This window comes from Oncorhynchus mykiss, chromosome 23 (genome assembly GCF_013265735.2).
Source record: "Oncorhynchus mykiss isolate Arlee chromosome 23, USDA_OmykA_1.1, whole genome shotgun sequence".
In the NCBI taxonomy this organism is placed as follows: domain Eukaryota; kingdom Metazoa; phylum Chordata; class Actinopteri; order Salmoniformes; family Salmonidae; genus Oncorhynchus; species Oncorhynchus mykiss.
The window spans coordinates 58,446,009-58,469,509 of record NC_048587.1 but is presented as its reverse complement, the minus strand read 5'-3'; the positions used below and the strand labels follow the sequence as shown (position 1 = coordinate 58,469,509).

General features: G+C 40.1%; 1 protein-coding gene across 8 annotated transcripts in view; it reads left to right on the top strand.

The window, feature by feature from the left end:
• The window catches only part of LOC110503044 (neurexin-1a), a 738,556-nt gene that overhangs the window by 297,704 nt on the left and 417,351 nt on the right, over positions 1-23,501 (top strand). For all 8 annotated transcript variants that reach the window (XM_036960888.1, XM_036960884.1, XM_036960883.1 and 5 more), the window contains 2 exons: positions 2,186-2,212; positions 16,210-16,332. In XM_036960888.1, coding sequence (XP_036816783.1) covers positions 2,186-2,212; positions 16,210-16,332 — 150 coding nt within the window. The remainder of the gene's footprint in view (positions 1-2,185; positions 2,213-16,209; positions 16,333-23,501) is intronic.

Genomic DNA, 23,501 nt, shown 5'->3' with positions numbered 1-23,501 from the left:
CCCTGTGTGGGCTGGCTGGCGTTGGTCTTTGGCTGTTTGCGACCACTTTTCTGCTGTGGTTGACGACACACGACTAGCAGGGCCGCCTGGGTAGGATGTCTGGGTCAGTTCTATCTTCTCACAGCACAATACTGACTCACTGTATAATCATAGAGAGAGAGAAAGCTAGAGAGGCTGTGTAGCAGCAACAATACGTGGTTCTTTAGCAGCATATACATACAGCATGTTATACAAAAATACTAGCAGTGTTCGTATACTATTTGAAGGTAAGTAGTAGAAATAGAAGTTTAGGTCCATATGGTAGTGATGAAGTTGTAGTAAGACATAGCAGGAGTATTAGTAGAAATAGTAGTAGAAGTAGTAGTATTAGTATGAGTAGTAGTGATAGTAGTGGTAGTATTAGTAGCAGCGGTAGTAGTAGTAGTATTAGAATAATAAGTTATTAGTAGCAGTAGTAGCTGTATTAGTAACATTAGCAGTGTTAGTAGCAGTAGAAGTAATATCAGTGATAGTAGCAGTAGTAGCACTAGTAGTAGTTGTAGTAGTGGTAGTAGTAGTAGTAGTAGTATTAGTTGAAGACAATATTAGAAGCAGTAGTAGCAGTATTAGTAACATTAGCAGTGTTAGTAGCAGTAGACGTAATTGTAGTAATAGTAGCACTAGTAGTAATAGTAGTAGTAGCAGCAGTAGCCGTAGCAGTAGCAGCAGTAGTCAGTAATGGTAGCAGTAGCAGTAGTAGTAGTAGTAGTAGTAGTAGTAGTAGTGATAGTGCCAGTAGTAGTAGTAGTAGTAGAAGAAGCAGTAAGTAGCAGTAGTATTATTATTAGTAGTATTATTATTATTATTAGTAGTAGTAGTAGTAGTAGTGAGAGTGATATTATTATTAATATTAGTAGTAGTAGTGGTGATAGTAGTAGTTGTTGTAGTAGAAGTAGTATGTAGTAGTGATAGTAGTAGTAGTAGTAGCATAGTAGTAGTAGTGGTAGTGATAGTACTAGCATTATTAGTAGTAGTTGTGTTAGTCAGTAGGTGTAGTAGTAGTGTTAGTAGCTGTAGTACTAGTAGTCATCATAGTATTAGTAGATGGTATTAGTAGCAGTAGTTGCAGTATTAGTAACATTGGTAGTGGTAGTAGCAGTAGAAGTAATAGTAGTGATAGTAGCTGTAGCAGTAGTAGCAGTAGCAGTGGTAATAGTAGTAGTAGTGGTAGTAGTAGTACCAGTAGTAGCAGTAGTAGTAGTAGTAGTGGTAGTAGTGATTGTAGCGGTGTTGATTGTATTGGTAGTAGTGGTAGTAGTGATAGTATTGGTAGTAGTAGTAGTACTGGTAGTAGTAGTAGTAGTAGTAGTAGTAGTAGTAGTAGTGGTAGTAGTAGTAGTAGTAGTAGTAGTAGTAGTAGTGGTAGTAGTAGTAGTAGTGGTAGTAGTGATAGTAGCGGTAGCGATAACATTCGTGGTAGTAGTAGTAGTAGTGGTAGTAGTGTGCAGTGAGAAAAGCCTGATAGTCAGTACTAATTCTTTGAATTGGTTAAAAAAAAGTCCACTGTTCTTCACAGCTTTGAGAGAGAGGACAGCTGTCAATTTGAGGCATGGCGTCTTTGAATGGCCCATCCTACATCTAAGATGTTAGAGCACCCAGCATCCCTACCGAGTGGCCCAGCTTGACCATGACCATATTCTGATACTCTCTTATTGTACAGACTAAACCACCTCCTCTGTCAAGGACACCATTTTATTTGGCACTTTTAACCAGGAAATGTTTAATTTGACATCTGCCTCACGTTAATTAGTTTGTGTTACTTTTCAAATGAAATAAAATACAAATCTTCAAATCTTCTACTCAAAATATTCACATGTTGATCAAGTTATAGGTTGGTCAGTCAAGGCTTTCCGGTTCAGCCATATTTAACCTAGTGATTGGCTAAATAACAGCATTGTGAAAGGCCCTTTGCTGACAGAAATAACTGGCATTGTAAAGTAGTAGTTGCCATGCTCTTCCTACCACACCCCAGTCACTCTTACCTCAGTCAGGTGTGTAGGAGGAGAGGGCCATGGTGGAGAGCATCATGCTGTGGTCCCTGTGTCCGTGTGTCGTCCCCAGAGGGGTGGGTTGTTTTGCTTTAACATTGTCTGCAGCTGTCATAATGAAGGATGATGTGACATCTCATCTGTTCTCCCCCATCTAGACTGTATCAAGATTAACTGTACCACCAGTAAGTAAAGACTGCTCACTTTTAATAATCCTGTTAAAATACTGTTCTACTGTCTTTTATCTGTATTCACAATGTTTCTTATTCATGAATGGAAATCCCCTTTAAACAAACTACATCTATATAGGCTTCTAAGGGGTTTATGAAGCCTTAAAAGATGCCGTTTGTTTAAAATATTACCTGCATGTATGTTGTCTAAGTTCATGTGTGCCAGAAAGTAGAATATTTACGTAGGTAAATGGTATATTGATGTCATATGTTTTCAGACCAGGTTGGCTAAGATGTGCAATATTTCATTTTTTTTCTTCCCAACAGCTAATGGGGAAAAATCACTATTTTAAAAACACATTAGCAATATGATTTCAATCAATTACCTATACCTTAGATATACATTATGTATCATAAAGACCAGTGAGCAGACCAGTGCATTGCATACAGGCTATGGGAGATCATGGAATGTATGTATAGAATGTAATGGGCCTCAGGCAGTGTGAATCTATTATCTTCCAGAGCACTGACTGCTGGGGAAGGGGAGGGAGAAGGGAGAGAAGGAATGGAGGGATAGAGGAAGGAGAGGGAGGGAGGGGTTAGAATGAATGAGAACCCCCAAAATGGCAGTCAACTGTGATTGTTCACACTCTGTTGTCTCTAATTACCAGCCTTGACAACTCTAAATTAAAACAGGCTGATATGAAACAGAGGTGTTTTAGCCATGCATCATTATCCCCGTTCCCCTCATTTTCTTTTTTTCTGTAAATGATTTACCTTTCTCTCCGTTTTACCTTTCTCTCCAGGTCTATTATTTTTTATTTCATTCCTTCTTCCTCAGTCCATCTCGGTAAATTGATGAGGCTTTTCAAAGCGGAGAGGAAATACAGAGCAGGCTTTTATTATTCTCATTAACCTGCCTCACAGAGCAGAGAGAGAGGGATTGGCGATAGTAGGGCTGCCAGGAGGGAAGGAGGGATGGAAGAGAGAGGGAGGGAGGTAAGAAGGAATGGATGTAGAGGGAGGGAGGGAGGGGACAGTCATGGGAGGGAGGGAGAGAGAGGAAGAGGACATGTGAGTGTAGTGCTACGGAGTTAACATTGCAAATATTTTGGGAGGGAATTTGTCCTTGTATTTATTATTCAGAGACGTTTATGAATTATTGATGGGAGAAGAGTCCTGAAGAGTCAGAAAATATGAGCCTTGGTTTCCTGTTTTCCGTACAGCATACAGCATACACACAATGTCACCAGGTTTTTACCTGAGAGTTGACCTTCACACCCTCTTGTTAGGTTATGGAGAAACACACTCCAAACAACAGGAAATAGTGAGCTCCATCTCCTCCATCCAGATTGTCTCAAGCCATTCTGCATCCAGTGCTACTTTTCTCTGGGGGGATGGTGGAGTCACCCGAGTGGTCACAATATAAAGGAATGTACACTGAGTATACAACATGTTAAGGGCACCTGCTCTTTCCATGACATAGACTGACCAGGGGAATCCAGGTGAAAGGAAGGTGTTCTTCATGTTTTGTACACTCAATGTATATCTATAGCCTGGTGTATTAGGGGCATCAAAAATAATTTACACAAATGGTTTGCAATAACAGTTAGGCAATTCTATAACATTACCTATGCATGCCAATGAAGATTTGTAATACCTATCTATATGGTAAATTAAATGCAATTAAGAATGCTGTGCACATTCTGTACGTTGCACAGGACGTACTGGGCAACGTATATATATATATATATATATATATATATATATATATATATATATATATATACAGTGCCTTGCGAAAGTATTCGGCCCCCTTGAACTTTGCGACCTTTTGCCACATTTCAGGCTTCAAACATAAAGATATAAAACTGTATTTTTTTGTGAAGAATCAACAACAAGTGGGACACAATCATGAAGTGGAACGACATTTATTGGATATTTCAAACTTTTTTGACAAATCAAAAACTGAAAAATTGGGCATGCATACACCAGGCTTCCTGCTACAATCCCCAGTCCAGAGCTTCCGGCGACAGTTCCCAGTCCAGAGCTTCCGGCAACGGTTCCCAGTCCAGAGCTTCCGGTGACAGTTCCCAGTCCAGAGCCTCCAGCGACGGTCAATGGTCTGGAACCTCCAGCGTCAGGTCAACGGTCCGGAACCTCCAGCGTCAGGTCAACGGTCCGGAACCTCCAGCGTCAGGTCAACGGTCCGGCACCTCCAGCTTCAGGTCAACGGTCCGGAACCTCCAGCTTCAGGTCAACGGCCCGGAACCTCCAGCGTCAGGTCAACGGTCCGGAACCTCCAGCGTCAGGTCAACAGTCCGGAACCTCCAGCGTCAGATCAACTGTCCGGAGCTTCCAAACACTGTGTCCAGTCCAGCTCCATGGCAGGAGCCTTCCTCTGCACCTATGGTCAGGGTGTGACTGGGGGGTCAGGGTGTGACTGGGGGGTTCGTCTAGTTTATTATTTCTATGTGGGTTTCTAGTTTTGTTTTTCTATGTTCTTGATTTTGTATGATTCCCAATTAGAGGCAGCTGGCAATCATTGTCTCTAATTGGGGATTATATTTAGGTATCCTTTTGTCCACCTGTGGGTTGTGGGATATTGTATTTTGAGTAAGTGTATGTAGCACTTCTGTAGTCACGGTTCGTTGTTAGTTTATTGTTTTTGTGAAGTTTCACAATTAATAAATGATGTGGAACTCAACATTGGCTGCGCCTTTGTCCATTTCTACAAACGATCGTGACACTTACAGGTTAAAAGCAACACAGAACAAAACACAAGGACAGGACGGGCAAACTCACATCACACACAATCTAGAGTCCATGGTTGTTTGGAGTCGAACATTCGTCACTTTGGCTTTGACATCATTGGGTTCTTATACTGTAGTTGTGGCCTCTGCAGTCACGTCATAGCAGGCCACATCTGGAGAAAGCTTAATGAGTAACGCCCTCATACCGGAAACCATTGGTATGCACTCACACCTCGGTCGACTCATCCCGAGCAGTGGGACACTTATCCGACCCCCTCTCCCCAAACATGGCAGAGGTAGTGTTGTGGCTGGGAACAGCCTGTGGCACCTGTCCTCCCACATTGCTGGCTTGAATCTCCTGCACAATATCTGAGTACAGTGTTCCTTAGGTATGGGGGTGTGTGGCTCAGGTCCCTGATTAACTAATGAGAAGGAGCCCACAAGTAGTGCTTGTCTTTCTTCCGCGACAGGAGTAGAACAGAGTTGAGTTTGGGGGCCGTTTTTCTGTGTGTGGCCACCACTCATGCTCTCAAATTGTTAGCTCCCAGGGAAGACACGGTTCTGTGGTGAGCAGAATCATTATGAGATGGAGGTACGTCGGTATGCCACCGGGCTGCAAGCAAAGTCGGGAGAAGAGGAATATTAGGATAGAGACACAAAAATGTGGATTCTGAGGAGGAATGGAGGGGAAAATTTAATTGAATGAGGTTGAAGTGAATAAGGAATGCAGAGCATGGATTTGAATTTGAGGAAGATGGTGAGAAAAATGTAGATGGGGTGTTGAAGATGGTTGGTGTCAAGAGTAAACAGCTATGTGTCAGTCTGAGTTCTGGAGATGAAATGGAAGTGAAAGAGGACAAGTTATATTAGGTGGAAGGTGTGGTGAAGAGCTCAGAACCCGAGCCTGGCATCAATGGACATGATAAAGAGGAATCTGGTCCTGAACAGTGGCTTGCGAAAGTATTCACCTCCTTGGCTTTTTTCCTATTTTGTTGCCTTACAACCTGGAATTAAAATGTATAATTGTTTGTATCATTTTATTTACACAACATGCCTACCATGTTGAAGATGCAAAATATTTGTTTTGTGAAACAAACAATAACTAAGACATAAAAACAGAAAACTTTAGCGTGCATAGCTATTCACCCCCCCAAAGTCAATACTTTGTATATCCACCTTTTGCAGCAATTACAGCTGCAACTCTCTTTGGGTATGTCTCTATAAGCTTGGCACATCTAGCCACTGGGAGTTTTGCCCATTCTTCAAGGCAAAACTGCTCCAGCTCCTTCAAGTTGGATGGGTTCCGCTGATGTACAGCAATCTTTAAGTCATACCACATATTCTCAATTGGATTGAGGTCTGGGCTTCGACTAGGCCATTGTAGACATTTAAATGTTTCCCCTTAAACCACTCAAGTGTTGCTTTAGCACTATGCTTTGCATCATTGTCCTGCTGGAAGGTGAACCTCCGTCCAAGTCTCAAATCTCTGGAAGACTGAAGCAGGTTTCCCTCAAGAATTTCCCTGTATTTAGTGCCATCCATCATGCCTTTAATTCTGACCAGTTTCCCAGTCACTGCTGATGAAAAACCTACCAACAGAATGATTCTGCCACCACCATGCTTCACTGTGGGGATGGTGTTCTCGGGAGGATGAGAGGTGTTGGGTTTGCACCAGACATAGCATTTTTCTTGATTGCCAAAATGCTCAATTTTATTCTCATCTGACCATATATTTGGGGAGTCTCCCACATGCCTTTTGCCATTTTTTTCTTACGCAATGGCTTTATTCTGGCCACTCTTCCGTAAAGCCCAACTCTGTGTAGTGTACAGTTTGAAGCTGTCCAGTGAACAGATTCTCCAAACTCTGCTGTGGAGCTTTGCAGCTCCTTCAGGGTTATATTTGGTCTCTTTGTTGCCTCTCTGATTAATAGCCTCCTTGTCTGGTCCGTGAGATTTGGTGGGCGGCCCTCTCTTGGCAGGTTTGTTGTGGTGCCATATTCTTTCCATTTTTTTATAATTGATTTAATGGCGCTCTGTGGGATGTTCAAAGTTTCAGATATTTTGATGCAACCCAACTCTGAGCTGTACTTCTCCACAACTTTGTCCCTGACCTGTTTGGACCTTGGTCTTCATAGTGCCGTTGGCTTGGTGGTGCCACTTGCTTAGTGGTATTGCAGTTTCTGTAGCCTTTCAGAACATTATCTACTGAGATCATGTGACAGATCATGTGACCCTTTGATTGCACACAGGTTGACTTTGTTTAACAAATTATGTGACTTCCGAAGGTAATTGGTTGCATATTTAGTGGTTTCATTGCAAAGGGGGCGAAAACATATGCACGCACCACTTTCCCATTTACATTTATTTTTTGAAGTTACAGTTACCATCCTCTATTTAAGTACAGTTACTATCCTCAAATTAATTCAATTTACCATCCTCTATTAGTTAGAGTTACCATCCTCTATTAGTTAGAGTTACTATCCTCTATTAGTTACAGTTACAATCCTCTATTAGTTACAGTTACCATCCTCTATTAGTTAGAGTTACTATCCTCTATTAGTTACAGTTACCATCCTCTATTAGTTACCGTTACCATCCTCTATTAGTTACAGTTACCATCCTATTAGTTACAGTTACCATCCTTTATTAGTTAAGGTTACCATCCTCTATTAGTTACAGTTACCATCCTCTATTAGTTAAGGTTACCATCCTCTATTCATCTTACAGTTTCCATCCTCTATTTAGATAGATTTAGAAATAGTGGCGTAGCACAATTTCACAACCCCCCCCCTATATCTTTTTTTGCAGTTTTACAGCTAATATCATGCCATTTTACACATTTTGCCACGAGGCTGAGAGAAAATGTTGCTGTTTTAGTGCTCACGGACTCTTGAAAGATGGTACAATCTTATTTTGTTAATCCTACATATTAGCTATCATACTATATAAAATAACAACCTATTTATTTTTGGATTGTTTCATTCTAACATTAGATTATGCAAATATGTAATACAAATCTCCAAATGTATTTTTGTTTTATAGCCCTATTATATATTCCAGAGTTAATTATGTTAGCATTTTGGCATGTTTTTCTAGATTTACAACATGAAACTGCATTGATAAGACAAGCTGTAAGGGTTTTCCTCCTCTTCATCTGAAGAGGAGGTGTAGCAGGGATCGGACCAAAACGCAGCGTGGTAAGTGTCCATATTGTTTTTAATAACAAAAACACTGAACACTATGAAATACAAAAACAATAAACACATACGTGAAATGACAAAACCGAAACAGTACCGTGTGGTGAAAAAACACAGACACGGAAACCAACACCCACAAAGTACCCACAGAATATGGCTGCCTAAATATGGTTCCCAATCAGAGACAATGATAGACAGCTGCCTCTAATTGAGGACCAATCTAGGTAACCATAGACATACAATATACCTAGAAAGGAAACCTCCCCATAAACATACAAAACCCCTAGACAAGACAAAAACACATACATCACCCATGTCACACCCTGACCTAACCAAAATAACAAGGAAAACAAAGAATACTAAGGTCAGGGTGTGACACAAGCGTTATCCCTTAGGTCTAGCACAGTAAATGCTTCACTTGTTTAAGCATATATCTCAGAACAGTGATTACAGCATTTTATCAGAGTATCGACAAAGAAAATCGATCTTAAGGTTGACAAGCCACTGACAGACTTGACAACAGATTCTCAAAACAGACATATGTTTTGCCTCTAAAAATAAACTTCAATACAAACATTTGTAAATATGGACAGTTATTAATTTGAAAGTCCCCAATAAAAGCATAGCCATTCTATCAGATTTTTAGCACTCTGACAAGGTTGACATTAGAATTTCTTTGTTGTTGACGAAGTTGACAATATGTATGTTTTTTCTTCATTTTCTCTGCTAATTATTTGTTCAAACCACTTAATATGGTATTGCGTCATTCAGTGTTGTCAGTTCGCGGCATCTCTGGACAGCTTTATGGAGGAAAATCATGTTCAGAACGGACTCAAAGAACACATCACTGTCAATGAGGGGTCCTAGGCTCTCTTCCCGTGGGCGGCCTCAGCTCTGCCTTAAGAAATTGCTGCCACTTCAAATTTAAAACTGAACAGGCACTGACAGAAGACAAGCTAAAAATACACACACACACACACACTCACAGGCACGCACACACACACACACACACACACACACACACACACACACACACACACACACACACACACACACACACAGTCAGGTGGATTGTTGTTTTTTGCTTGTCTGTCTGTCTGTCTGTCTGTCTGTCTGTCTGTCTGTCTGTGTCTCTCTCTCTCTCTCTCTCTCTCTCACACACACACACACACACACACACACACACACACACACACACACACACACACACACACACACACACACACACACAGACACACTGTCTGTCCCTCTCTCTCAGTCCCTCTCTCCCTCTCTCTCTTCCTCTATCTCTCTGTCTTTCTCACTCTCACACACTCTGTCTGTCCTTCTATCTCACACACACACACACATGAGCACGCACGCACACAGACCCACACAGTTATTGTTCAAAGCAATTACAGAAAGACCCCAGATTATGCAAATGTATTTGACAGGATTGCAGAGTATGAATGTAGTCTGTGAACTGGGGTGATATTGGATTGGCATGTGCTGTATAGCCAAGAACATTTGCATGCAAACAAACAACACCGATGCCTGACATTGGATGTAAATGTCACAGCTTCTAAAGGTTTGTCAATGCTAATGTGTGCCAAAGTTATCTTGACAACATTCAACAACATACCCTTTTTGCTGCACATGGTCTTCAGTGACAACAAACCACTCTTTTAGAATGGCCTGCTTGGGTCTAATCCTGCTGTAGTGTAGTGACATGTTCCTCTCTCTGTCTCTCCAAATGACATTGTGGTGGTGGGATACAGTAGTAACCTCTGGCTGTCCTGTTACCCATCCAGCCATTATTTACCTGGAACCTATACCCTAATTCCTTCATCCCTCCTCTCTATTCCTGGTTCCTTCATTCCTCCTCTCTATTCCTAGTTCCTTCATCCCTCCTCTCTATTCCTAGTTCCTTCACCCCTCCTCTCTATTCTTAGTTCCTTCATCCCTCCTCTCTATTCTTAGTTCCTTCATCCCTCCTCTCTATTCCTAGTTCCTTCATCCCTCCTCTCTATTCCTAGTTCCTTCATCCCTCCTCTCTATTCCTAGTTCCTTCACCCCTCCTCTCTATTCTTAGTTCCTTCATCCCTCCTCTCTATTCTTAGTTCCTTCATCCCTCCTCTCTATTCTTAGTTCCTTCATCCCTCCTCTCTATTCCTAGTTCCTTCATCCCTCCTCTCTATTCCTAGTTCCTTCATCCCACCTCTCTATTCCTAGTTTCTTCATTCCTCCTCTCTATTCCTAGTTCCTTCATCCCCCCTCTTTATTCCTAGTTCCTTCATCCCTCCTCTCTATTCCTAGTTCCTTCATCCCTCCTCTCTATTCCTGGCTTCTTCATCCCTCCTCTCTATTCCTAGTTCCTTCATTCCTCCTCTCTATTCCTGGTTTCTTCATCCCTCCTCTCTATTCCTGGTTTCTTCATCCCTCCTCTCTATACAAATGATTTGATCATGGTAACACCTTAATCTGGGTTCCAGCAGTGTATTTTATCTGTGCATGTGCTAGCATCAGCCAAGAGCCTCCCTCTTTATCGAGAGTGAAGTGACTTCAGAACAACTGAAAGTATGCATCTTATAAGTAGTTTTCACATACACGCTTTATATATCCAAACTCAGAATCAAGTAGGTTTCCCAAAAATAACATGGTCTCTGTGGTAGAACATTTATTTTGATTGGGGATTTTCTACATTTATCAAAAGTCCCATCAGGTGGCCTGATTTCAAATGTGTTCATGGAAACAGGATAATTTGGGAAATTGTTATTCGTTCAAACGATGTAAACATTTTAATCAAACTGTTATATTCATCTGACTATACACAATCATCATATTATTGTGTGCATGTAACCATACTCAATATGAAACACCCCAAGCTGCAGATGGCTTGGTTCCACTGTCTTCACTCCCCCCTGGATCCATTCGGTGAGCAGGTTCATTCCACTCAACCAACTTACAGCTATTTATTTCATTTCCTCTTTCTCTGAAATCTTCAAAGCCTCAATGCAATGTGTATGCAAATCACAGGCAGCTGGAGCACTGGGCTACTATACTCCACCTCCGAAGCACAATTTTGCTTTGTAAGCACTAAACAACACACCAAGGCCAGGGCAGGATAGAAACCAGGCTCCTGGAGAATGGGGATAGGGTGAGAGAGCAAAATATGAAATAAGGGGATGGAGGGATTTGGAGCACTTGAAAGGATGGCTTGATCTTTGCCTTTCATCCCTCTGTCCTTGTGGCAGAGAGACAAGGAGGAGGTGGAAGAGGAGGAGGAGGAAGAGGAGGAGGAGGAAAAGGTGGAGGAGAAAGAAAAAAGATAGCAGGAGGGGGTTCAGCAGGATACATGTTCCTTGTGTGAGTGACACACGGTATGAGTTGGAACCACTCAAGTCTTTGGTGTAAGGTCCAGGACATGTCAGAGATTTCATACAATCACATTGCCCAATGTTGGGACCCTAACATTTCTCTGAATCTGGAGACAGTATGGCTTTAAGAGAAAACCAAATGATCAGTGTTCCAATTGGGTCAAATTCAGGCTCTGATTCCGAATGTATGCAGTCATATCTTCTGCTGGAGAGGAGATATTCATATTGTGCCAGATGGCAGGACATCATTTGATATACACTGACTGTGGCTCCTGCACTGACTATGAACATGTTGATTGTGAGTGTGTGTGTCTATATGTGTGTCTATGTGTGTGTATGTGTATATAATCTCAAAAATATATAGTGTATATACTTTCAAACTCTCACATTAAGTAAATTAGCCACATTCACAACAGCATCATGTCCTGCCTTACCTCCAGTGTCATGTCCTGATGCTGTGTCAGAGGAGAGGAGGTGTAGTTCTCCACTTCTCTGCCGATGTCACACTGGTGACAGAGGTAGAGGTGACAGAGATAGACAGAGCCAGAGCGGTGTTTGTCAGACCATGAGACATCTGTGGTGAAAGGTGGCAGAGCCAGAGCGGTGTTTGTCAGACCATGAGACATCTGTGGTGAAAGGTGACAGAGCCAGAGCGGTGTTTGTCAGACCATAAGACATCTGTGGTGAAAGGTGGCAGAGCCAGAGCGGTGTTTGTCAGACCATGAGACATCTGTGGTGAAAGGTGGCAGAGCCAGAGCGGTGTTTGTCAGACCATGAGACATCTGTGGTGAAAGGTGGCAGAGCCAGAGCGGTGTTTGTCAAACCATGAGACATCCCAAAAATCGGTCTTCTCACTAAATCATCTGTATTGTCCGAATGGTTTGGCCTACAAACTAGTATGACACCTCTATGGAAAGATGAGACTGAAGTTTTTACAGCCTATCTGCCAACTTCTGTCTGTAGCTTCCAAAAAGTTTTGGCTACACGTGAGGTGAGACTCACGGACAGCAAGATGCCAAGAGTGTGCAAAGCTGTCATCAAGGCTAAGGGTGACTACTGTATACTGTATACTTCTGTATACCACCCCTACCTTGTCACAACACAACTGATTGGCTCAAATGCATTAAGAAGTAAAGAAATTCCACAAATTAACGTTTAAGAAGGCACACCGGTTAATTGAAATGCATTCTAGGTGACTAATTCATGAAGCTGGTTGAGAGAATGTCAAGAGTGTGCAAAACTGTCATCTCGGCAAAGGGTGGCTATTTGAAGAATCTCAAATATAAAATTTATTTTGATTTGTTGAACACTTTTTTAGTTACTACATGATTCCATATGTGTTATTTCATAGTTGTGATGTCTTCACAATTATTTTACAATATAGAAAATAGTAAAAATCAAGAAATACCCTGTAATGAGTAGGTGTTCCAAACTTTAGACTGGTACTATACATGTCCCTTTCGTTGCTCTTTGACACCGACAGGCCTCACAACACTCGTCTGAAGATCCCCTGGTACTAGTTTAACAAATTAATGGAAGTTTAGTATACAGTGGCTTGCAAAAGTATTCACCCCCCTTGGCATTTTTCAAATTTTGTTGCCTATTCCCTTTTAACTTTTGGAACCTGGAATTAAAATTGAATGTTTTGCGGGGTTTGTATCATTTGATTTACACAACATGCATACCACTTTGAAGACGCAAAATATTTTTATTGTGAAACGAACAAGAAATAAGACCAAAAAAACTATTCAAAGTCAATACTTTGTAGAGCCATATTTTGCAGCAATTACAGCTGCAAGTCTCTTGGGGTATGTCTCTATAATCTTGGCACATCTAGCCACTGGGATTTTTGCCCATTCTTCAAGGCAAAACTGCACCAGCTCCTTCAAGTTGGATGGATTCCTTTGGTGTACGGCAAAAGTCATACCACAGATTCTCAATTGGATTGAGGTCTGGACTTTGAGTAGGCCATTCCAAGTCTTTTAAATGTTTCACCTTAAACCACACAAGTGTTGCTTTAGCAGTATGCTTAGGGTCATCGTCCGGCTGGAAGGTGAACCTCCGTCCCAGTCTCAAATCTCTGGAAGACTTTAACCAATTTCCCTCAAGAATTTCCCTATATTTAGCGCCATCCATCATTCCTTCAATTCTGACCAGTTTGCCAGTCCCTGCCGATGAAAAACATCCCCACAGCAAGATGCTGCCACCACCATGCTTCACTGTGGGGATGGTGTTCTTAAGTTGATGAGAGGTGTTGGGTTTGCATGAGACATAACGTTTTCCTTGATGGCCAAAAAGCTCAGTTTTAGTCTCATCTGACCAGAGTTCCTTCTTCCATATGTTTGGGGAGTCTCTGATATGCATTTGGAAAACATGTTTGCTTATTTTTTTCTTTAAGCAATGGCTTTTTTCTAGCCAGTCTTCCATAAAGCCGAGCTCTGTGGAGTGTACGGCTTATAGTGGTCCTATGGACAGATACTCCAATCTCCAATTTGGAGCTTTGCAGCTCCTTCAGGGTTATCTTTGGTCTCTTTGTTGCCTCTCTGATTAATAGCCTCCTTGCCTGGTCCGTTTTGGTGGGCGGCCCTCTCTTGGCAGGTTTGTTGTGGTTCCATATTCTTTCCATTTTTGAATAATGGATTTAATGGTGCTCCGTGTGATGTTCAAAGTTAGATTTTTTTATAACCCAACCCTGATCTGTACTTCTCCACAACATTGCCCCTGACCTGTTTGGAGAGCTCATTGGTCTACATCAAGTCAAAATCTAAGTTTATTTGTCACTTCCGCCAAATACAACCTTACAGTGAAATGCTTGCTTACAGGCTATAACCAATAGTGCAAAAAAAGTGTTAGGTGAACAGTAGGTAAGTAAAGAAATAAAACAACAGTAAAAAGACAGGCTATAGACAGTAGCGAGGCTACATACAGACACTGGTTAGTCAAGCTGATTGAGGTAGTATGTACATGTAGAAATGGTTAAAGTGACTATGCATAGATGATGAACAGAGAGTAGCAGTAGCGTAAAAGAGGGGTTGGCGTGTGGTGGGACACAATGCAGGTGGCAGGTTAGCCAATGTGCCGGAGGAAAATAATACCCTCAATATTTATTGGAAAGGAGCATCAAGATCACCGTACACTTTTACCACCCTGTGAGGTTCATCATAACTTATTTCATCTGTAGTCTAATAAACTGCATGCTTTCCTGAGTTATAGTGGCAGGACAACACAAGTTCACCATTCGATATGATGGTTATTATATCAATATTTGTGCATTAAGGCGTTTCCACCGGCGTTTCCACCATTTCTCGCATAATTAATTTTACCGACACAAAAATATCCCACCATGTCGAACAAAAAAATGTACTACCGTCATCATACGTCAGGTAATTCGTCCACATGAAATGGTTGGATAGAAATATTGGGTTGTTTCAAGTATGAAGGAAGTTAGAAGTAGTTTCGTGAGTCAATGCTAACAACCGGTAACACAATGACTGGAAATCTATGAGTACAGTATCTGCTAGCATGCTAGTAGATCCCCAAAGACTTCCAGTCATTGCATTAACAGTAGTTAGCATTGGTTCACAAATTGAAATACAGGAAGTACTAACTACATACGCAGATCAGAAAACCATTTTTTATGTTTTTTATATATATATATATATATATATATATATATATATATATATATTTAAACCCTTATTTTTGGCACTAAACTATCTCCATATATAGTGCTTTGCAAAAGTATTCACCCCCCTTGGTATTTTTAATTTATTTTTGCATTACAACCTGTAATTTAAATTGATTTTGATTTCATGAAATGGACATACACAAAATAGTCCAAATTGGTGAATTGAAATGAAAAAAATTACTTGTTTAAAAAAAAAAAATGAAAAAAAAAAAATGAAAAGTGGTGTGTGCATATGTATTAACCCCCTTTGCTATGAAGCCCCTAAATACAGTAAGATCTGGTGCAACCAATTACCTTCAGAAGTCATACAAAAAGTTTTTTTTTTATGTGCACTATGTCAACACGCACAGCCTTTTATCCGCAAAAAGTCAGTTTAATGGAAACATCTCTGGTGGGAAAAAGCACATATTGTTTTATGCAGACTTTATAAAATGATTGTCGACATTTGATTGTAAACCAAGCTACAGAGACATACAATGGTATCCATGAGTTCATCTGACTGGGGAAGTAGATTAAGGGCCTCATTGCCAAAATCCCAAAGTATCCTTTAACATAATTGTTTACAATTCATTTGATTGAGTTGTTTTAGTTAAGACTATTTAAGTTATGACTATAATTTTTTGCCCCCAATATTATTATATACAATTAATTTGATTGAGGTGACAACAGAGTACGGTTTTAAATGCCATATAACAATAACTAAAAAATATTACGTTTGTTTCTCAGTATCTTGCCCTTCTGTAGCGCCAAGCTAGGCCAGCACTGTGGTGGCGCGTTACTGCCTCCTAGTGACGTTAGTAATAGAACACTCATAGAAATACGAGAGCAGGATTTTCTCTCCCTCTCTCCCCCTCTCTCCCTACCCTTCTACACACACCCTGTCACTGCACTAACTCAGGTTTCTTTTCTCCCTGTCCCGAGGTGTGCGTGAAACCACTGTTTGGGCAAGGTGTGTGTGTTAAAACCACTGTCTGGGTGAGGTGTGTGTGTCTTAACCACTGTTTGGGCTATCCTACAGGCAAGGGTCCGGAGACCATTTTTGCTGGTCAGAACCTGAACGATAACGAGTGGCACACGGTGCGTGTGTTCAGGAGGGGAAAGAGTTTGAAACTCACCGTAGATGATCTTCAACCTGTTGAAGGTACAACCACACCCTCTCTAACAAACTGACTATGTTTTATATGTGTGAGAATTTTCAAGATGATCCTTTGCCCCTTTATATGTAGGACACAGTTTCACTATGGACTAGGTCAGAAAATCGGTCAGGTCTAGTCCATAATGTCGTATATAAAATCAGTCAGTATATACAGGTCAGTATAAACAGGTCAGTATATTCAGGTCAGTATATACAGGTCAGTATATACAGGTCAGTACATACATCTCAGTATATACAGGTCAGTACATACAGGTCAGTATATACAGGTCAGTACATACATCTCAGTATATTCAGGTCAGTATATACAGGTCAGTACATACATCTCAGTATATTCAGGTCAGTATATACAGGTCAGTATATACAGGTCAGTACATACATCTCAGTATATTCAGGTCAGTATATACAGGTCAGTATATACAGGTCAGTACATACAGGTCAGTATATACAGGTCAGTACATACAGGTCAGTACATACAGGTCAGTACATACAGGTCAGTATTTACAGGTCAGTACATACAGGTCAGTATATACATGTCAGTATACACATGTCAGTACATACATGTCAGTATATACAGGTCAGTACATACAGATCAGTACATACAGGTCAGTACATACAGGTCAGTATTTACAGGTCAGTACATACAGGTCAGTATATACATGTCAGTATACACATGTCAGTACATACATGTCAGTATATACAGGTCAGTACATACAGGTCAGTATATACAGGCCAGTACATACAGGTCAGTACATACAGGTCAGTATATACAGGTCAGTACATACAGGTCAGTACATACAGGTCAGTATATACGGGTCAGTATATACAGGTCAGTAAATACTGGTCAGTATATACAGGTCAGTATAATAAGGTCTGTATTTACAGGTCAGTATATACAGGTCGATATTTACAGGTCAGTACATACAGGTCAGTATTTACAGGTCAGTACATACAGGTCAGTATATACATGTCAGTATACACATGTCAGTACATACATGTCAGTATATACAGGTCAGTACATACAGGTCAGTATATACAGGCCAGTACATACAGGTCAGTATATACAGGTCAGTACATACAGGTCAGTATATACAGGTCAGTACATACAGGTCAGTACATACAGGTCAGTATATACAGGTCAGTACATACAGGTCAGTACATACAGGTCAGTATATACGGGTCAGTATATACAGGTCAGTAAATACTGGTCAGTATATACAGGTCAGTATAATAAGGTCTGTATTTACAGGTCAGTATATACAGGTCGATATTTACAGGTCAGTACATACAGGTCAGTATTTACAGGTCAGTACATACAGGTCAGTATATACAGGTCAGTAAATACTGGTCAGTATATACAGGTCAGTATAATAAGGTCTGTATTTACAGGTCAGTATATACAGGTCGATATTTACAGGTCAGTACATACAGGTCAGTATTTACAGGTCAGTACATACAGGTCAGTATTTACAGGTCAGTATATACAGGTCAGTATTTACAGGTCAGTATAAACAGGTCGGTATTTACAGGTCGGTATTTACAGGTCAGTACATACAGGTCAGTATTTACAGTTCGGTATAAACAGGTCGGTATTTACAGGTCAGTACATACAGATCAGTATATACAGGTCAGTATATACAGGTCAGTATATACGGGTCAGTATATACAGGTCAGTACATACATCTCAGTATATTCAGGTCAGTATATACAGGTCAGTATATACAGGTCAGTATATACATGTCAGTATATACAGGTCAGTACATACATCTCAGTATATTCAGGTCAGTATATACAGGTCAGTATACAGGTCAGTATATACGGGTCAGTATATACAGGTCAGTACATACATCTCAGTATATTCAGGTCAGTATATACAGGTCAGTATATACAGGTCGGTATAAACAGGTCGGTATTTACAGGTCAGTACATACAGATCAGTATATACAGGTCAGTATTTACAGGTCAGTATATACAGGTCGGTATAAACAGGTCAGTATATACAGGTCAGTATTTACAGGTCAGTATATACAGGTCGGTATAAACAGGTCAGTATTTACAGGTCAGTATTTACAGGTCAGTACATACATCTCAGTATATACAGGTCAGTACATACAGGTCAGTATATACAGGTCAGTACATACATCTCAGTATATTCAGGTCAGTATATACAGGTCAGTATATACAGGTCAGTACATACATCTCAGTATATTCAGGTCAGTATATACAGGTCATATACAGGTCAGTATATACAGGTCAGAATATACAGGTCAGTACATACAGGTCAGTACATACAGGTCAGTACATACAGGTCAGTATTTACAGGTCAGTACATACAGGTCAGTATATACATGTCAGTATACACATGTCAGTACATACATGTCAGTATATACAGGTCAGTACATACAGGTCAGTACATACAGGTCAGTATTTACAGGTCAGTACATACAGGTCAGTATATACATGTCAGTATACACATGTCAGTACATACATGTCAGTATATACAGGTCAGTACATACAGGTGAGTATATACAGGTCAGTACATACAGGTGAGTATATACAGGTCAGTACATACAGGTCAGTATATACAGGTCAGTATATACAGGTCAGTATACACATGTCAGTACATACATGTCAGTATATACAGGTCAGCATATACAGGTCAGTACATACAGGTCAGTATATACAGGCCAGTACATACAGGTCAGTATATACAGGTCAGTACATACAGGTCAGTATATACAGGTCAGTACATACAGGTCAGTACATACAGGTCAGTATATACAGGTCAGTACATACAGGTCAGTATATACAGGTCAGTATATACAGGTCAGTAAATACAGGTCAGTATATACAGGTCAGTATAATAAGGTCTGTATTTACAGGTCAGTATATACAGGTCGATATTTACAGGTCAGTACATACAGGTCAGTATTTACAGGTCAGTACATACAGGTCAGTATTTACAGGTCAGTATATACAGGTCAGTATTTACAGGTCAGTATAAACAGGTCGGTATTTACAGGTCGGTATTTACAGGTCAGTACATACAGGTCAGTATTTACAGTTCGGTATATACAGGTCGGTATTTACAGGTCAGTACATACAGATCAGTATATACAGGTCAGTATATACAGGTCAGTATATGCGGGTCAGTATATACAGGTCAGTACATACATCTCAGTATATTCAGGTCAGTATATACAGGTCAGTATATACAGGTCAGTATATACATGTCAGTATATACAGGTCAGTACATACATGTCAGTATATACAGGTCAGTACATACATCTCAGTATATTCAGGTCAGTATATACAGGTCAGTATATACAGGTCAGTACATACATCTCAGTATATTCAGGTCAGTATATACAGGTCAGTATATACAGGTCGGTATTTACAGGTCGGTATAAACAGGTCGGTATTTACAGGTCAGTATATACAGGTCAGTATAGACAGGTCAGTACATACATCTCAGTATATTCAGGTCAGTATATACAGGTCAGTATATACAGGTCAGTATATACGGGTCAGTATATACAGGTCAGTACATACATCTCAGTATATTCAGGTCAGTATATACAGGTCAGTTTACGCAGGTCAGTTTACAGGTCGGTATAAACAGGTCGGTATTTACAGGTCAGTACATACAGGTCAGTATATACAGGTCAGTATACACATGTCAGTACATACATGTCAGTATATACAGGTCAGCATATACAGGTCAGTACATACAGGTCAGTATATACAGGCCAGTACATACAGGTCAGTATATACAGGTCAGTACATACAGGTCAGTATATACAGGTCAGTACATACAGGTCAGTACATACAGGTCAGTATATACAGGTCAGTACATACAGGTCAGTACATACAGGTCAGTATATACAGGTCAGTATATACAGGTCAGTAAATACAGGTCAGTATATACAGGTCAGTATAATAAGGTCTGTATTTACAGGTCAGTATATACAGGTCGATATTTACAGGTCAGTACATACAGGTCAGTATTTACAGGTCAGTACATACAGGTCAGTATTTACAGGTCAGTACATACAGGTCAGTATTTACAGGTCAGTACATACAGGTCAGTATTTACAGGTCAGTATATACAGGTCAGTATTTACAGGTCAGTATAAACAGGTCGGTATTTACAGGTCGGTATTTACAGGTCAGTACATACAGATCAGTATATACAGGTCAGTATATGCGGGTCAGTATATACAGGTCAGTACATACATCTCAGTATATTCAGGTCGGTATATACAGGTCAGTATATACAGGTCAGTATATGCGGGTCAGTATATACAGGTCAGTACATACATCTCAGTATATTCAGGTCGGTATATACAGGTCAGTATATACAGGTCAGTATATACATGTCAGTATATACAGGTCAGTACATACATGTCAGTATATACAGGTCAGTACATACATCTCAGTATATTCAGGTCAGTATATACAGGTCAGTATATACAGGTCAGTACATACATCTCAGTATATTCAGGTCAGTATATACAGGTCAGTATATTCAGGTCAGTATATTCAGGTCAGTATATACAGGTCAGTACATACAGGTCAGTACATACATCTCAGTATATTCAGGTCAGTATATACAGGTCAGTATATACAGGTCAGTACATACATCTCAGTATATTCAGGTCAGTATATACATCTCAGTATATTCAGGTCAGTATATTCAGGTCAGTATATTCAGGTCAGTATATACAGGTCGGTATATTCAGGTCAGTATATACATGTCAGTATATACAGGTCAGTACATACATCTCAGTATATTCAGGTGAGTATATACAGGTCAGTATATACAGGTCAGTACATACATCTCAGTATATTCAGGTCAGTATATACATCTCAGTATATTCAGGTCAGTATATTCAGGTCAGTATATTCAGGTCAGTATATACAGGTCGGTATATTCAGGTCAGTATATTCAGGTCAGTATATACAGGTCAGTATATTCAGGTCAGTATATTCAGGTCAGTATATACAGGTCGGTATATACAGGTCAGTATATACAGGTCGGTATTTACAGGTCGGTATAAACAGGTCGGTATTTACAGGTCAGTATATACAGGTCGGTATAAACAGGTCGGTATTTACAGGTCAGTATTTACAGGTCAGTATATGCAGGTCAGTTTACGCAGGTCAGTTTACAGGTCGGTATATACAGGTCGGTATATACAGGTCAGTATAAACAGGTCGGTATAAACAGGTCAGTATATACAGGTCAGTATAGACAGGTCAGTACATACATCTCAGTATATTCAGGTCAGTATATACAGGTCAGTATATACAGGTCAGTATATACAGGTCAGTACATACATCTCAGTATATTCAGGTCAGTATATACAGGTCAGTTTACGCAGGTCAGTTTACAAGTCGGTATAAACAGGTCAGTACATACAGGTCAGTATATACAGGTCAGTATTTACAGGTCGGTATTTACAGGTCGGTATTTACAGGTCAGTACATACAGATCAGTATATACAGGTCAGTATATACAGGTCAGTATATACAGGTCAGTATATACAGGTCAGTATTTACAGGTCAGTATATACAGGTCAGTATATACAGGTCAGTATATACAGGTCAGTATATACAGGTCGGTATATACAGGTCGGTATTTACAGGTCAGTATATACAGGTCGGTATATACAGGTCAGTTTACGCAGGTCAGTTTACAGGTCGGTATAAACAGGTCGGTATTTACAGGTCAGTACATACAGGTCATTATATACAGGTCAGTATTTACAGGTCGGTATATACAGGTCGGTATATACAGGTCAGTATTTACAGGTCAGTATATACAGGTCAGTATATACAGGTCAGTATATACAGGTCAGTATTTACAGGTCAGTATATACAGGTCGGTATAAACAGGTCAGTATATACAGGTCAGTATTTACAGGTCAGTATAAACAGGTCGGTTTTTACAGGTCAGTATATACAGGTCAGTATATACAGGTCAGTATATACAGGTCAGTATTTACAGGTCAGTATATACAGGTCGGTATAAACAGGTCAGTATATACAGGTCAGTATTTACAGGTCAGTATAAACAGGTCAGTATATACAGGTCAGTATTTACAGGTCGGTATAAACAGGTCGGTATTTACAGGTCAGTATTTACAGGTCAGTATATGCAGGTCAGTTTACGCAGGTCAGTTTACAGGTCGGTATATACAGGTCGGTATATACAGGTCGGTATAAACAGGTCAGTATATACAGGTCAGTATTTACAGGTCAGTATATACAGGTCGGTATAAACAGGTCGGTATTTACAGGTCAGTATTTACAGGTCAGTATATGCAGGTCAGTTTACGCAGGTCAGTTTACAGGTCGGTATATACAGGTCGGTATATACAGGTCAGTATAAACAGGTCGGTATAAACAGGTCAGTATATACAGGTCAGTATTAACAGGTCTGTACACAAAGGTCAGTATAGACATGTCAGTTTTAACAGGTCTGTACACAAAGGTCAGTATACACAGTTCAGTATTTACAGGTAAGTATTTACAGGTCAGTATAATGTTCAGGATACAGGTCAGTATATACAGGTCAATTTACACAGTTCAGTATTTACAGTTCAGTATTTACAGGTCAATATTTACAGGTTAATAGTTACATGTCAGTATACAGTTCAGCATATAAAGGTCAATATATACACGACAATATATACAGGACAATATATACAGGGCAGAAATCACAGTTCAGTATACACAGGTCATTATACAGATCAGTATATACAGGTCAGTTTTTTCAGGTCAGTATATACAGGTCAGTATTTACAGGTCAGTATATACAGGTCAGTATTTACAGGTCAGTATATACAGGTCGGTATAAACAGGTCGGTATTTACAGGTCAGTATTTACAGGTCAGTATATGCAGGTCAGTTTACGCAGGTCAGTTTACAGGTCGGTATATACAGGTCGGTATATACAGGTCGGTATAAACAGGTCAGTATATACAAGTCAGTATTTCCAGGTCAGTATATACAGGTCGGTATAAACAGGTCAGTATTTACAGGTCAGTATTTACAGGTCTGTACACAAAGGTCAGTATATACATGTCAGTTTTAACAGGTCTGTACACAAAGGTCAGTATACACAGTTCAGTATTTACAGGTAAGTATTTACA